The 17,794-nt window shown below is 32.9% G+C and overlaps 1 protein-coding gene across 2 annotated transcripts; it reads right to left on the bottom strand.

The window, feature by feature from the left end:
* Nucleotides 1-1,955: 1,955 nt before the first annotated feature.
* ABCG32 (pleiotropic drug resistance 4) lies at nt 1,956-15,797 on the bottom strand. 2 transcript variants are annotated; one of them, XM_083075593.1, is made up of 25 exons: nt 15,658-15,797; nt 15,280-15,575; nt 14,922-15,042; nt 14,751-14,839; nt 13,496-13,580; nt 12,550-12,709; nt 12,393-12,469; nt 12,219-12,272; nt 8,888-8,978; nt 8,503-8,804; nt 8,137-8,418; nt 7,547-7,863; nt 7,296-7,456; nt 7,105-7,208; nt 6,808-6,967; nt 6,553-6,672; nt 6,368-6,459; nt 5,954-6,286; nt 5,559-5,849; nt 4,951-5,034; nt 4,740-4,873; nt 4,437-4,664; nt 3,800-3,971; nt 3,453-3,707; nt 1,956-2,545 (listed from the first exon to the last, which is right to left on the bottom strand). In XM_083075593.1, exons 2-25 carry the CDS (start codon nt 15,552-15,554, stop codon nt 2,276-2,278), a joined length of 4,257 nt encoding a protein of 1,418 aa, XP_082931719.1. In that variant the 5' UTR covers nt 15,555-15,575; nt 15,658-15,797; the 3' UTR covers nt 1,956-2,275. The 2 variants fall into 2 exon arrangements, with proteins under 2 accessions (XP_082931719.1, XP_082931718.1); XM_083075592.1 differs by having other exon boundaries at nt 5,954-6,459.
* Between the last annotated feature and the right edge of the window lie 1,997 nt (nt 15,798-17,794).

The raw sequence follows: 17,794 nt of genomic DNA, 5'->3' as shown, positions 1-17,794 counted from the left end.
GCAGAACAAACAATAGGAAAAGAAGTACCTGAGGAAGAGGAAGGTTTTGTGAAAGAAGAAGAGATAGACCCGATTTGGTTGACACAAGGAGAAACAGGATGCTGAAGTTCCAGTAGTGGATTGTTGAATTAAAGCAAGCAGAGCCTGATACTGCTGAGGGGTGAAACGAACATCTTGAGATTCAAGGGATTGAGTACTCTCAGTGACTTTGCAATCACCAGTCACTGTGTGATTGACACTTGCAGTTTTATCTGATAAAGGTTTAGATCCAGGAGGGAAACCATGCTTCTGATAACAAACTTCAATGGTATGACCAGTTTTTCCACAATGAGTGCAAATACGTCGGGGTCGATTAGAGGAGCCTCTATTGCTTCGATTAATGGTAGAGGGAAAACCATGTTTACGGAAACACACAGCATATCAGTGTGTCCGGTTTAGTTGCAATGAGTGCAGATGGGTGAGGCAACAACATTAACTGAGGAAGTTCGATCAAGATGAACATTAGCAATGAAATTCTGACCTAGAAGTTGGCGTTCCTGCTGAACCACATAAGAAAATATCTTAGAGATGGGTGGTAGAGGTTCCATGAGAAGAACATGGGATTTCACATTATTATATTGATCATTCAATCCGTGAAGAAATTGCATAGCTTGATCTTCGAGTTTGCGTTGAGCAATAATAGTGAGAACAGAACAGACACATTTGATAGTGCAGGTACAAGTAGGATCAGGTCTGAAATTTTCTAATTCATTCCATATGATTCGAAGCTTTGTGAAATATTCCGTCACGGACAAATCACCCTGTTTGAGAGAAGAAGCTTCAAGTTGCAAATCAGAGACGCGCAGAAGATCACCTTGCGAATAACGTGTTTTGAGATCTTTCCAAATGTCATCAGCTTGATCCATCCAGAGAATGCTTTGACGAATTGAAGGAGAAACCGAATGCACCAGCCACGACACAACCATGTTGTTGCATCGACGCCACGCCGAATAAAGGGGATCTGTCTTGAGAGGAGGTCAAGCACCACCATCAATGAACTCTACTTTATTCTTCGCACTAAGCGCTGTAATGAATGATCTACTCCATGAATGATAGTTTGTTAAATCGAGAACAGGGGATACAAGAGATGTAGCTGGGTTTTCACTAGGATGTAGGTAAAGATAGCTATGCACACCAGGTATTTGTTCAGATTCCATGGTGATCCGAGAAGAAAAACAAGATCAGAGGGCGCAACAGAGCTCTTCAATGGAAGAGCTCTGATACCATAACAAAATATGTGAAAGAAGGAGAATAAAATAACTGCAAGAGAATACTCAATATCCCATATGATATTATTGATTGCAAAACGCTGCATATATACAAGAAGGGAGAGAGGAAAAATAACAGAAAGATATGCATGTAACAAAAAAGAAAAACAGAAAGATACGTGGCCCAAAATAGATGATGAGCAGCCCATAAAAGCCCACAAAATAGAAAGGAAAAAAGGGAGCTAAGAATAAAAATGATAAAATAGAATATTACTGAAAAATTAATATGAACTACTGAAATATTAAGAGTACTTATTCATTTTATTATAAGTATGATTTTATTAAAAGAAACGTATTTTCAATAACTGCATCCCTTTTGCTAGTTTCAAATACTTTAAAATTGATGTAATTTAAGTGAAAACAAATTTGAAAAAAAAATATTATTGCATAAAAAATGAGAATATAAGTTATTTTGAAGAAAAAAAGCTCAAACGTTAAAACTACAATCATCCTGAAAAAAAGAGTATCAAAATTGTATAATTATGATATAATGTAAAATCTAATTCGCGCAATCGGAAATTTCGAACATAAAGAACCATTTGCAGAATTTTCGATTTTTTTTATAAAAAAAAAAAAAAAAAAAAAAAAAAAAAAAAAAAAGATGAAGAAAAAAGTAGAGAAGTGTGATTTCTAAGATAGGTAACCAGATACAGAAAATTAAATAAAAAATTATTATATAGTATCCACTATCACCAAAATCTGTCATTAAACAAACGACTATAATCTGACTTATATCTAACAGAAACCCTATAAACCAATAATACGTTACTTTACAACAAATTTGTCCTTGAATTATCTAAGACAAAAATACTTTGGATATTGTATTCTTATTATTTTACAACCCCTAAGCACACTAGTGCTATGCTATAATCATATCGCTATACATATGTCACCCTTATTTTTACGTGGTATTGAAAAACTAAAATGCAATTGTTACAATATCTGTAATGGCTCGCAAGTGTATCCCATCATCTCCTTTGGAAATTGAAGGATTTAATTGCAAAGGCAAATATAACTGCAAAAAATATGCAGAAGCCAGCCACCATAGTAGCAGTGACGCTCAAGAAATCATGCCTGTACCCGAATACGAGTTTGAGTACCTCTCTTATAGTCATCAAGTTTCCATTAGAGAGCTTCACCAAATGAGTATCACCACCGTACTGTGAAGTCAGGAGACCATACAGACTCCAGGCCACAGGGTTTGCCCAGTAATACCATCTCCACCAGACAGGGATTCTCTGAGAAATTAAGAAGCAGAAAAAGTATTAGATGACAGATTTTAGTACACAACGTTGATGTATTTCTCACTCCACATATAACATACCAATCAAAGTGTGTTAAGAGAATATATCAAATAAACAGTTGTCCAGGATGCAATGGATCTGCCTAAAAGTTGCATCTCTTAAGTTTCGCAAGTATAATACAGTAATAAAAATGCAAAAAGCACTACATGTTTTCCAGTGGAACTATTTGATAGATTTGAACAAAACACTGTAATTGTTTCGCTAATTAACTGGTTAAAAACTCCTGACTAATTAAATGAAACTCAACGAATCAGAGTACATCAAGATATTAGTTACTTTTATGAGTAAAGTCCTTAATTATCCTTAAACTTTATTAAATGCTAACAAAAAATTATTTAACACACTACTATTAATTGAAATTTATTAAAAATCACAAAATTTTGTAACTTTCACTCCTTATTTATTGAACCTCACTTTGTAACTTTTAATAAAATTTAACTATTAATATAGTATGTTAGAGATTAAGTTACTGGTAATCTTTTAAGTATATCAGTTTAGTTCAAAGATTTTACACCATTAAAACACCCAATGATAAAATCTTATCTTCAAAATAGTCCAGAAGTTACTGTTTATAACACAGATGAATGAAATCGATGCAGCATTTAAGTACCAATTTGATATCATTAATCTTTATTTCGAAAATTAAATTTGGGGATTTCAGAATTTTTCAAAGACAAAACGGGATATTTTTTTCATTACTAAAATGGGTCTACTTTAAGTCTTTAATAAAAATTCTCTTTAGTGCATTTCATGCTCCAGCATTTTTTGTGGCATTGATTCTTGAGGACGACCTAAATAAACCAACACTCCAGAAAGAAGCAATAAGTATCAGTTTCCATACCTTGTGAGGAATCATAAAACCACTGAAAAGGTTCCACAACATATAAAATGGAGCAGCAATGATCGCAGCGACATTGTGATTTGGTGTGACAGCCGTTGTCATCATTCCATAGAAGGTAAAATATAGCATCGTGAAATACATGAAGAATAAGTACCAAATGAACCTATCAACAGTCCAGACGAAGGAAGCCATGGAATAGAATATTGTAGAGTATATCATAGCCTGTGCGAACACATAAGGGAACTCAATCACAACCTGCACATTGTAGGATAGCGAGTGAGTCAACTTATGGAAACTTGCTGTTTCCATGCACTAGTTCAAAATGAATGTTATATCTAACAAAATACCTGAGCAAATGCAAATGATAAAGCCGAATACATCCCTGCAGCTCTTTCTCTATAAGAAACAAATCTTTCCACGGAAACAACAGGCTGAACAGCTGTGCCATTTGTTATACCAATGAAGAGGATTGCCGAATACATGGATCCCATGGCATTGAATAGATCTTGCTGCGTCTCCCTGCAAAAATACTAACATGGTTGGTACATAAAGCCTGATTGTTAGAAAACATAAAATACGTCAGATTCAGTGACAGTGTAAATAAACTAAAATTAGCATACCGTTGCCGGACTAGAGTCTAACGGCAATTGATTATCAACTATATTTGATATATCAACCTGTAATAGAACCTCCAGACCAAAACAATGTAAACTAATCTACACGGCGTACTAACTAAAAGTAATTCAACAAGATGATAGACGACTCTGACAATTGCTCATGTCTAGCAGGGCTTTCTCAATACGTGTTTACACATGTAAGGGGACATCATAGGTCCTTAGTCCTTACTTCTAGTAGGAAGACATTGCAGAGATGTTCCAAATAATAAGAAAAAAAATGGAAAGTGTATGGCTTCCCAAATTTGGAACAAAATGTTACTTGAAATAGAAGATCCATAGAAGAAAAGAAAAATGAAGAGAATAACACCTTTTAGCACCAAATCTCCAGCATATGGTCCCAAGCATCAATGAGATGATTACAGTGTAAAAAAAGCGAACAGCAGTGTACTGAGGATTACGCCAGTAACAAAGATTTTGCTTCCACAGACAAGTTAGGAACTGCTCAAAAGATGACCGACAATACTTGGTAGGAAAATGCAATTCTTTTGAATTACTAATTGGCTTGCTCAACCTTTCAACCAACTCTTGGTTATATCTGAAGAAAAACATCGTATGTTCATATATACCAAATAAATCGAGTACAAAATTTACCACCAAAAAATATACATACTGATATAAACTTGATTTTCGGTAGATTTCAGCGAAGTCCACTCCCAGTCGGCTTTCTTCAGCTGAAGAAGTAACCTCCAGCATCCACGTAGCAGGGTTATATCCAGATCTGATCTTTTGAACTCCTTCGATTGCCTACAGAGATATAGATATTATGAATAACATTCAACCATACCACATGATCAGTGAGAGCTAAGAGTGCATCAGCTGACCTCAAAATAACTGATTAGTTCACTAGATTTAGGACCAAGTGGACCAGCATAAATGAGCTCTCCTCCCCTTTTCATAAACAGAAGCTGTAAAAGAAGTTGGGATTTCGTCAGACTTGCAAAGAGAAAGCAAGTGTTAAAAGAGAAATTCAAATAGAGAGATAATATATATATATATATATATATATTTGATGCTCTCTTTTAGAAACCACCGATCATTTCGAATTATAGACAGGATTAGGAAAGCTGAAATATACAAATAAAACAGCTAGGGCCATATATTACACGTACAAAAACAAAATAGAAAGGAAATACGGTATAGCAACTATATAGTGCATGCTTGGATGCCTAATAGGATAGCTCAAAAGTACTTTTAAACCTAAAACAACAAATTCTTCTTAATTTTACGCTTTGAACTTAAAAAATGTGTATTGGAATTCCAAAAGCCCTTTCTTTTTATCGAAAGATAGGCATATTAATATAATAATGTCAACTAAAAAGTAAAAATTTGGTTGCTCCATCAGGTAGGATATGTTGCCCATTGATAAGTGCAACTTCAAATACCTATGCTTATATGGAATGCTGGAAAAGTTCTCTCGTAAAGAGAATACCTCATCAAAGGATTCAAAAATGTCTATGCTAGGCTGATGGATCGTGCACACAATTGTCCGCCCAGTATTTACTATATTCCTCACAGTTCTCATCACAATAGCTGCGGCCCGGGCATCCAATCCAGAAGTGGGCTCATCCATGAAGACTATAGAAGGGTTGGCAACCAGTTCCACTGCTATAGTCAACCTTTTTCGTTGTTCAGTTGACAGACCATCAATTCCAGGTAGACCTACTAGTGCTCCACTTAACGGAGTGAGCTCCACAAGCTCCATTATCTCCTCAACAAAGGCCTAGCAATCAAAAGTGTGAAGTTATACATTTAATATTTTACTAAAAGAATACCAGAAGGTGTCGATCTTTATAATGTGCAAAATGCCCATACTATATCTCACACCTTTTGTGTCTCGAAGTCAACATCTGAAGACAATCGAAGCCAAGCAGAGAACAGTAAGGATTCCCAAACAGTCAAACAAGGGGAATGAACATCAGTCTGCTCACAGTAACCAGAAATTCTTGCAAAAGTGTCCTGTCTTTTGGGATAACCAGATATATAAACACTCCCTTCTATGACTCCACCAGTTTTTCTTCCAGCTAACACATCCATCAGCGTCGTTTTTCCAGCACCACTTACTCCAACCAATGCTGTCAGCACACCAGGCTTAAAGGCTCCGGTAACATTAACAAGCAGCCGTAACCTGTCCTCTAATATCCCTTGTTGTTTCAATTCCTGAAGCAAAAAATGAATAAAATAGCGTTTAATGAACCATAAATTAAATTTTAAAAAATAAAAAATGATTTTTTTACATACCAAAGGGACATCCACGTAGTAATTGATATTGCTGAAAGCCATGGAAAGTGGTTGAAAAGGGAGAACCATTCCTCTTTGCTTAAAATGCTTTCCTGGGAAGATATGACAATTGGATAAAACGTCACGTCCCAGCAATTTAGTAACGGTCAAGTACCACACACACACACAATTCATAATTTACAAACCACTTGATGCCGAACGCTGCAAATACTCTCTCAACTCAATAATAACACTTTCGCCTTTTCTTCTCTTTTCTCTTTCTTGCAGCTCATCCTTTGAAACTACAGCTTGTTGTCTTCCCAAGGCTGAAGTAAATGTTAGGAATAAGATATTATTAAAACACTAATTTAATTTTTGGTCTACGAAGCACGAGAAAGCACCGCAACATTAGACAGAGGGCTTATACACTATACTATACTACACAGAATAACGTGTCTTACGATTAAGGTAAGCCAAGAAGATTGTAAATAGAATGTTGAACAAAATTGTGTATCCAACCATTGCCCCAAGACCAATCCAATACCAATAGCTTTCTGCATACAAACTCCGCTCTTTTAATACTGCCAAACCCAATGAATGCGTCGTCTGGTTTCCAGCTTTCTGAAAATAGATTAAATAGTGAGTACATTTTCAATGAAGTAAGGAAATTAACATTGTCAACTGCGTTTCTCAACTAGCAAAATAGTCACAATGGTTCTAAAAGAAGCACGTGATTTTAATCACAAGAAGGGTTATGCCTTATTCCAAGAATGTCCCAGGAACTCGTTCACAGAAGCTGAATTTTGTGCATACATCAAAGGAGAAATCCAAAAACCCCATATCCACCAAACAGGTATACGATCTGCTCAAAAATGAGATACATAAAGTCAGAAAATTACTTTACCAAACCAAATTTAGAAACATGAAAATATTACAATTCCTGTTCGACCTCTTGAAATTATATATCCGCCAAGAGCCATTACAACCAACATGGCAAAGGATCCGAAGGTATTGGCTACAATCATATTCCGGCCCAAGGATCCTATCAAACGAAACAGACCTATAGACATCTGGTGCAGAAAGAAAAAAAGCAAGAACTGCCGAAAAAATCTGCAGATCCAGTAGTGCACAAAATAGTCACTGAATAGAAACTCTAAGAATAAATGGAATTTGAAATGACCAAGTGAACATGTGAGTTACCTAGAAATTGCAGGATCATATCCACTTGCATAGTATGAAACCGCCACCCAGCATCCAGCCTCTATCAGGGAAGTTGGGATACTAAGGAACCAGGAAGGGAGTGTATATGCCCAGCTAGGATAGAAGTGCAAATCTCTGTGCTTGTAAAGAACTGGAAGCTTTGCAACTAACATTGACACCTCGGTAAAACCATTGAAAAGAATAATAACCATAGAAAAGTACAGTGCTCCAAGATATAAGCCTCCATCGTCAATTGAATTACGGTGCATCGTTGTTCGGAAGAAAACACTCATTGTAATTAAGGCAACTATAAACAGCTGAAAATAGTAAAGAAGGGTCAAGATCAGCTACATGAACCTTACATAGTTACATCCATCTCAGAACCAAGAAGTCAAACATTATAACTGTCACAAAAGATTATGAGATGACTAAAACAATTTTCACAATAAATTAAAGAAATTATCTAGTATAAGAGAACAAGAATTATTGCTTTTTCTTGAGGTGATTTTTATAACGAGAATTACTTTAGAACATCTATAAATCATTAACTCTTTTATGCTTTAACCCTTGATTTATACGAGCAGGATTACCTGAACAAATTTAAAAACATAAATAAATGAATTCCGTTTCATAAGAAGCTTCTGCCACTGGAAATTAGTCTTGAGAAGTTCGAGCCTTTTCGCGCCATAGCAAAGAGTTGCCAATGCCGCCGGATGGTTATAACGTCTATCGAAAGGTGTATTTAGTTCATCTGACAAAATCCTTCCCTCACGATACAAGGAAAATGCTTCGGCAAACTTCCCAACAGGTACGTATCTGTAAGGGCGACCGACAACGGACCAGTACTGCTCTTGGTCCTTCTTAGACGTAACCTATTCACAATAATTTGAAGTCTACAGTGAACCGTCACTAAAATCAAATATAGAAGCATAAATTCCAATATAGCTACTACTCACTTCTTGCAAGAAATCTGCTACATTTTTTCGCTCAGGACAACTGAATCCCAGTTGTTTGAAAAAATCAACAGCAGCTTCACGAGGCCCCTGATATACAATCTGACCCTCGCACAAAAGAATAACATCATCAAACAATTCATAGGTCTCTGGAGCTGGCTGAAGAAGAGAAACAATTGTAGTCCCATCAAGTTCACGGGTTGAATGCTTAAGATGTCTGATAATTTGATAAGTAGTTGAACTATCAAGACCAGTTGATATCTCATCCATGAACAACACTCTTGCTGGACCAATTAATAATTCACCTGTAAATGCACGTAAACTGATTAGCATATAACAAACGCATCTAACTGGCTAGTACACAAGACAAAGTAATGCTGTCAATAACCTGTTGTAAGCCGCTTCTTTTGCCCCCCCGAGATGCCTTTGAGCATTTCATCTCCCACCAGTGTGTCACTACATATGTCCAAACCTAATATCTTTGTGACAAATATTTTAGTACTTCGGAGTTCGGAAGATCCAAAAAGAACTAAAAATATGAAATAACAAAATAATTCAGACATAAGACACATAGATAGTTGTAGGCTTGTAGCTTATGAATCTTCATTGAGATCACTTGCTGAAAAAGTTAAACATGTTTAGCATTTGGTCGTAGTAGAATCTTTTCTTTCTTTTATTTGTGTGATATGACTTGTTTGTCTAAAAATGTCACAAACACGGGACTCGTCCAGTTGTCTGGCACTCTCCTTAAGTCCAACTTGCTTAGACCAATTATAACTTGCCTTAATCTTCAATCTCTGCACAACTTGTGCTTCTACTTCAAATTTAGATTATAGAAATCTCACATCTTTGCTTTCATTTATTTCTTCAATTTGTGCTCCTTTTCTTTAATTTTAGAGGTTTTACATATTTTTTATTAATTCATTGAGCCCTTTTCTTAGCCTTTAGTCTTTTTTGGTCAGGTCTTTTAAATTTTTTGATTAGTCTCCTTTATGGGGTCTTCAAGTTTTCCTATAAACTTTGATATTATATTAGAATTTGTGTGCAGATTCTTATTTAAAAGTGTAAGATAGTGAATTAGTGGGCTTTTGATTTGAGTAGTCTGATTGTCCAAAATATACTTGGCATTTTGGATTGATAACTCGCTTTATCACATATCCTTTAACTTGTTCCATATACCCGACTTTATAGAATTCTTTATAGGATCCTTATTTAAAAGTGTAAGATAGTGAATAGTAGGCTTTTGGTTTGAGTAGTCTGTTTGTCCAAAAAATACTTATAGCATTTTGATTCATAACTCGCTTTCTCATATATCCTTTTACTTATTCCATATGTCCGACTTAATAGGATTCTCTGTATGTCATTAGTTATTCAAAGAGGATTCCCTATATGTCATTAGTTAATTGATGTGGTATGTTTATTTCTTGTATGGGGTTTAGCAGCATTCCTTTAAAACTGATTGGAACCAAGGTTGTCAAACTAAAGATTCTACGTAAAAAAGCTTATGCATACTCGACTCGTAGGCTCAACTCGTAAATTTGTAAGAGCTTACTTATTATAAAAATAACATTAAGAAAATATTGATGACATATATGCATAACATAATACACTTAATACAACAATAACTCAACATTTCAATTCCATAAAAAGGAAAAGGTACTAAACTACAATAATAAAGTGTTACGGTACATTAATACTAAATGATTGTAATACGTAAATGATCAAATTATATATAATTTCATATAAACATAGTTCCTAAAGAGATATCATTTCAAAAATGAGTTGATTTGTTCAAATCATTTGAGTCGTAGTAAATACTAACACTATGAAGTCTATGAGAGCAAAAATTACATTTGATTTCAATTCGTTAACTCGCTTCTTGACTTGAAAATTTATAAGAGTTTATATGAGTTTAAAGAATTTACTTAAAAAAACTATAGGGTTAATTCGTTTTTACTACTTAGGATCGTAAACTCGAAATAGTTTACTAGTCAACTCGACAGTTTGACAATCTTGATAGAACTAACAGAAACCCACCTTTAGAAAAAGGGGACAATTTTGTAATTGTACAAAACAAAATGCAACCCACTTTTCCAAGATTTATTATTTAAACTCTTCATAGTATACTTACAACTCAAAAATTCAAAGAATGACTATTTTTAGCATATATTGGCTTTAGGTAAAAATATGTCGGAGATTTTGTAGCACTTAAATCTTTCATGTCTTGAAAATATTTGTTAAAACTCAGATATGTCGACTTTACATCGATGGCTTTATTCTCGGGATTGTTGGACAACAACTTAGATTATACTTCATACTACATCAATGCGTTTCAATATGACTTATTTATTTTATAATTATTGTTTAATTTATCTTAATATAACGTCCCGGGAGGAAAGATATATCTGTTAGATGGAAGTCAATTCCTAAACCTTCAATTCTAAACATATTTATTCTTTAGAATGAGTATTTTCGAAAATATATTTAAGATCTAGGTTACTAAAATACTTCATCTGAAATTTGATAATATGCACCCACTTATTTTTAAAATTAATATTTTAACAAGTTTTATCTTTGATTTTCTTAAAAGTTAAAATACAGTTAAGATATAACTTACTAAAATATCTAGTAAATAATAAGTAATTATGCAATAGCAAATTCCTTTTATTTTTACTTACTTAAATTATGAGGTATTATTAAAATGTTATTTCTTTATAAATAAGTAAATAGAGAAATTATTTGATTTATATGCTCATATTTTAATTTACTTTTAGAAACCACATGTATTTTTATGAGAAACATTTCAGATTGAAAGCCTTGAACCATATATGATAATTATACACAGCAAAAAAAAAAAAATATGAGTGTTTAGTACAATTGTATGTTCATGCCTCAAACTTGAGATTAAGTTTGAACAGTTTTGTGCACGAGTTGACCTACATGTCTAGTAGTTGTATTGGGGCTATTTGATTAAATTGTATTCAACTTTTTAGGTTGTTAGTTACTTGGTATAAAAAATATATAAAAGACAAAAAAAAAACTTGAGCATTAATTGTTGGGTTTCCCATTCTTTAGTTCATAGTGGTTGTCAAGCTCTCTAAGTGTGTGTCTCACCCTTTGTCTATTTTTCCTTTCCCATCTAGATTCTCAATTAGCATTGTAGCAAGCTGCTAGAAAATTCAGATCATCTCATCAGTATTACTTATTTAGTAGACCTTCCTGGTTTTGAACCTTTGGTATTATTTTTTGTCCTTTAACATTTTACAACGGAGAGTCTTGAGTATATTTTAAGTTGAACTAAATATATTCATATAGTGAAGAACTATTATATCCTGCGAATATTACCATAGATTTAATATGAGTATTTTAATTAACTTGTCATGACTCAGTTCATGAGTCGTGAGAGTAACATGATCCAAATGCTAGCTTAAAAATTTTGGCCTAATCCAAGCCTATTAATCCACCATTCAATTTTGGCGCATAACCTAAGCTTAACATCCACCATTCTTTCCCTAATTCTTCTGGTGGGCTCTCTCACTTCATACACACACACACACACTCAATTATTGTATCCAACAGAAAATAATTATTTTTCACAACGAATTCCATGAATAAAGAGAATATTTCAAAAAAGATCCCAAGCCAAAAATATTTCAGGACCTAAGGTCATAACCAGAAGAAAATTCGTTGTGCATTCAATAACAGTACTTAGAGAATACCTTCATGATGTACTCCACCACAAGATTTGTTTCCTGTCCCCCGAGAGCTAATGACTACAAAAGAAACTAGAGTAGATTAATTTGTATCCATGAATGAAGTTTATTAATTTTAGAAGAAAAATGAACGAGAAATGTTTTCCCTTAAAGGGAAGCAAAAAAAAAATGAAAAGGCACCTTCATGAATAGATCAAGGTCTTCATCAGGTTTTATTCCGGCATTTTTTTCTCTTCTGGCCAGTTCCAGCAACATATCTGGTAAGAGTCCAAATTTAGTACTTAGCATATAAAACCGCAAATTGAATGTTTGTTAACAGGATCACATAAAAGCATACCAAATTTAAATCCAACGCCTTGACAGCGACCAGCAAACTGTAGTGTTTCCCTCACGGTCATCTCGGCCACATGCCAATCTTGTTGGCTGACATAAGCAGCAGTTCTCTGAGGAACAAACTCTTTCAGAGTATGTCCATTGTATGTAATGTTCCCTGACATCTTCGAAACGCATAAATACATGTATGAGATGAGAGAAAGAAACCAAAAGGTTTAAATCCAAAATGGAGCATAGAAAGTATTGGCCATTAGATAAATTATGCTATTTATATATTATCAAGTATGAATAAAAATAGAGACGGCATTTACAGGCGCTTTATTATCCAATAGAGTATAATGAAAATAAAATAAGTCGACAAGATAAAACAACTTCAATAAAAAGATAAAATATAATGGTCAACCATAACATTGTCCACTTTATCTTCGAAATCGATTATTACGATATCAACTTACATCATACAAACAAATATTTTTACAGTTACAGTATTAATGTATTTTATTTTCATTATGATATCCTAACTGGGTAAACAAGCATGCCAGCTCCCATCTGGACCAATGCGATTTACTAAAGCCTGCTATTATGTGAACGCAAACACAATTAGAGATAGATAACAACAAACAGAATGCAGAAAAGCCTCCAGACTATCTCATACAATTTATTTATAGTACAATAGCAACCATGAAAATTGAAACTAATTTCTTATGAATCTATTCTAATTCGCCACTAGGCGGATGATAGTAGGACAGATTCTTTAAGTATCAAGACTTTGGAACGTTGTTCTCATTAACTCCAAGCATCCTATTAATTCATTCTTATTGTGGGTAATCGGCATTTAGCCTGAACAACAAGTCTGGCAAGAATTTCCATTTCTATTGGCATAGCAGTTGGGCGTCCAGACATAAAGACGCCCCATTTTAATTTGCTAATGTAATTGAAAACTATACTACCTTCAACCCGGGTCCTAGCCTACCAGCAAGAGCTAATAGTAGTGTTGTTTTCCCAGAGCTTGGCGGACCCAGTAGCAACGTTAGCCTGTAAGAATAACAAGACCACAATCCGTCAATTATATGCAAAAAGGATTGTCTAACTTATTACTCTAAAATGAGGTTAAACAACCTCATAAAGTTGTGTACTGTGAGTATAGTTTAACATCCCCATAAAATAGGTGACGGGGATTTTTCAAGTCTTATTTCGGAGCGATAGTTCCTTTTCTAAAAAGAATGACTAAGATATATGTTTCTGTGTAGCACCATGCATGTAACGAATGCAATTTTTAGGAAAATAAAATTGAAAAATATTCATCATATTTTAATAAAATATAAGTATTAAAAGAATGTATTTTGGAATAAAATCATTCGTTGTACCAAAAAAAAGAGAGCAGTAGTTGAATGAAAACAATCACCCTTTTTTCCTTTTTGATAACCTTTTTGGTATGTCAAAGTGCAGTTAAAGCTAAGTTGAACTTATCCATCATCGGTCAACAGAAAAAGAAAAAGGCTACTTTGAACCTACCTATTGCGACTTAAACCCTGTATTTACCTACTTAGCAGTAATATACGAGTTAAACTACACTTTTACCCCGAATTTAATTCTCAGTTTTTATTTTATAATTTTAATTTATTAATTTTATACAATAGTCTCTAATTAATTAATATATATCGGTTAAACAATAAAATTATAATTTTAGTTATGACCATATATTAAATAAATAAAATGATAATTAATATTATATTATATTACAGTTTTTTTTTTAATCTTATTTCATTATTTTTATAAGATAAAAATGAGAATTAAAATTATAATTACTATTTTATTATTGTCATATTATCAATTTAATATTAGGTCAACAATATTTATTTTAGATAATTAATTTTTGTCAAAAGAATGTCACCTGTCACTTTTAGTAAGATTGTTCCTCCTAACTTTATTTTTTTTTCATATAAAAACTTGAATTAAAAATTTTATTTAAAAAGATAGAGTTTAATTTCACTCGTAATATTTAATAATAAAATTAAAATTATATATTTTATAAAATTAAGATGATTCAAACTAAAAAATTATAGGAGACTTAAAAATGTAATTTAGTTTAATTATAAACAATTAATTTACACTGTAATAGTATAATAATGCAGTGTGTTAAGAAAAATTACTAGCATAAGAGTGTTTATAAATCATTTTTGTTTACTACAATTAAATACTGACCTTGAAGGTCTAATAATCCCACCGATGTCTGATAGAATCGTCAATTTGCTTCTCTTCCTTCTTAATATCCGCAACTGTCTTAAAAGAGCCTAATCACAGAGCATATGATATTAGAACAAGAAAACAAGCCTACACAATCCAGATCAAAGAAGGAAAAAGAAAGCTCCGTACCTCAGTCATATTGCAAATGAAATTGGGAATGGTAGGCAGAGCTCTGCTACCAACATGCACATAGGTCTCAACGGTCAAGTTCTGAAATCGAACTTCAATCTTCGGAAACTCCAAACCTACTCTGCGGAGACCACATCCAGTAACACACGTTCAATAAAATCAGCTACCTACATTATCTCTCTGACATGAAAAATACTTTAAAAGTGAAAAGTCCAGACGAAGCAGCAATTTATGAGTAATAATAAGCGCCTAGGAACTGTTTCTAACAGAGGAAAAGCGTATTTTACGCAATTGCTAATGAATCACAAGTCCTGTTACTGAGTCACTCTACATTTTGCGAAGAAGAGAGAAAGATTACGCGTCAAATCGGCTTCTCATGCGACTGAAGAAGCTCTCAGGATCGTTGTCAGCGCAGTCAATGAGCCTCTCAAGAAGAAGGCGCTGCTCCTGCGCCTGGAGGTCTCTGACGTCGATCTCCTTCATGTCGCCAATGAGGTTCTTGAAGATTCCCCGGCGCGCTCGTTTGTACGTCGGGAGCCTCTCCAGCGCCGCCCAGCGCAGCGCCTCCTCGTCTTCCCCTTCCTCCCTGAAGGACTCCGATCTGGCGAACGCGTTCTCGGCGGAGTTCCACATTGCGTCCGATGGACACCGCCACTGAAAAATTGGAACAGAAAGAGTATATGAGTGTGAAAGTGGAAATGTGGTGAGACAAGTTGGATAGATGAAGGTGCTGCACCGCTTGTATTCCAGTTGTTTTTTAGCGTTGGTTAGGTAGTTGAGACTTGAGAGTCTGCATTAATGGCCGCACCTTCTCTTTCTTCCTTCTCCACAGACTGAGTTGGTGCATTCGTTAAAGTGCGGCATAGTGTCTGCGTGCTGTTTGAGGACCCTCATTTAATAGCCGCGGGAAAGACAAGCGCGAGTGCCATGTACAGTTTCCGCACGCGCTCCACTTAATCTCTTTACCTGCTCGACACATGTCACATTTTCTTTCTCTATGCACTTTTTTATAAATATAAATTAACTAGTTACTGTTAATAATAATTATTCATTTATTTACTCTTTTTTTTACATTTTATAATTCATTTTAATTTCGTTTTCTATTTATTTTATTACATCATTTTTTTTTCACGTCTCTTATCCTTCTACTCAAAATGGAGTAGAAGTTCAACGTTTTCTACAACGTGTTAAGAAGTTAGTGCTGTGTGGAAATTGCTGACCTGCTCCGTTTACTTTTCCGGAAACGGTTAGTGTCGATTTACTATCGTATCCTTGTGTGACGCAGATGGAACGATGGATGTGGATCCAAATTCAGATTTGCTAATCTCGTATTGAGAAAATAATAGAAATTGAATGACATGGGGATAGCCTTCTTTTATTTTATTTTTTTGGTAAGGTGGTTAGCCTTCTAAGTTCTAACATAGCTTCGTTTTTATTGAGCCTTTATTATATAATTTATATCATCCAAATTTTATATTATCAATTTTTTTAAAAATTTATGTTTTATTACTCGCTCGTCTCCTATATATGTAAAAGTATAAAAAAAAAAACAAAATTACTATCACACTAATTAAAGAAAATAATTAAATATATTTAATTTTTATAAATTTATATAAAAATATATATACATTTACTAAAATATTTTTAATTACGTTTAATATAGATAGTGTTTTTATTTATTATCTTACAGATATTTATTAGATTAAGAGTATTGAATAAAATTAATTTAATTAAAAAAATTATAATTAATTTTAAAAATTTTAATATTTTTTTGTTAAAGAGTATTATCATTTTAGTTGATCAGTTATAATTAATTAACTATTAATGTAATAATATATTAATCGGTAACATAATATATTATTTATTTATATAAATTGATGATATGACATAATACAATATGTCATATCAACTATTATCAATAATTAATATGTTATATTATGAATTGATATATTGTATTAAATGATTAATTAATATAATTATAAAATACATAAATTTTTTTAACTGAATAATAAAATATATAAATTTAAAGTTTGGATAGTTAAATTATTATATTTAAATTATAAAATTTTGATTTAATGATTATACATGGTAAAAAATTTACACTATCAGTTAATAAAGAATTATTGTTGATATGATTCAAAAGTAATTATTATAAAAACTAAAGTATTTTAGGTGTTTTTTTTTTTAATAAAATTACCGAATCAGTTGAATAAAGCTTTACGTTAAAATCAAAACCCAATGGATTAATAAAATGAAATTTCAATTTTAGTTGTATAAGAAATACACAAACAAAATAAATCTAAATTTTCTTCAAAAATTTACTTTTTAAATCACTTAAAGAGATATAAATATTGGTATCTTTAACTTTTTTTACACAAATTGATTGACATCTACCTAGCTACCTAATATTATTTATTATTGTATAAACAATATTTTGTGACTTATATTATGCAACGGTGCTAAATTTAATTGTTCTTCCCACCTAAATTATTTTTTTAGTTTTTAATTTACATTAATTAAGTGTTCTAATTAATCAATATGTCATATTAAATATTAAACATATAACTCAAAGTCAATACTACAACGATATGTCTCTTTATGATTAATTTAAATTTGAATTTATTAATTCAATGTATGTGCAATCAATGTTGGTTGTTCACAAATTCAGTCTTGCACTAAATCAATGATGTAAATTCAAAATTCATTTGTTACTGGAAAATTCAGACCATGACTTAGGTCACATGCATGTAATCAATGTTTGCAATTTTATTTTTGTCGTATTAATGTGATTAACAAGTATAAAACTTGATATAATAAAAATACGACAAATTATAGCAAAAACTACATTCTTAATCTATAAATTTAAAGATGAT

The sequence above is a fragment of the Cajanus cajan genome, chromosome 5, assembly GCF_000230855.2.
Source record: "Cajanus cajan strain Asha chromosome 5, NIPB_CcT2T_4, whole genome shotgun sequence".
In the NCBI taxonomy this organism is placed as follows: Eukaryota; Viridiplantae; Streptophyta; class Magnoliopsida; order Fabales; family Fabaceae; genus Cajanus; species Cajanus cajan.
Note: the sequence above shows the minus strand (reverse complement) of the source record. Positions and strands in the feature narration are given on the sequence as shown.

Coding starts and splice junctions, on each gene's coding strand:
- ABCG32 (XM_083075592.1), bottom strand. CDS start 15,554: ATGTGGAACTCCGCCGAGAACGCGTTCGCCAGATCGGAGTCCTTCAGG. Junction 14,840..14,921: donor TCATTTGCAATATGACTGAG/GTACGGAGCTTT, acceptor CTCTGTGATTAG/GCTCTTTTAAGACAGTTGCG. Junction 12,710..13,495: donor GGCTAGGACCCGGGTTGAAG/GTAGTATAGTTT, acceptor TGCGTTTCGAAG/ATGTCAGGGAACATTACATA.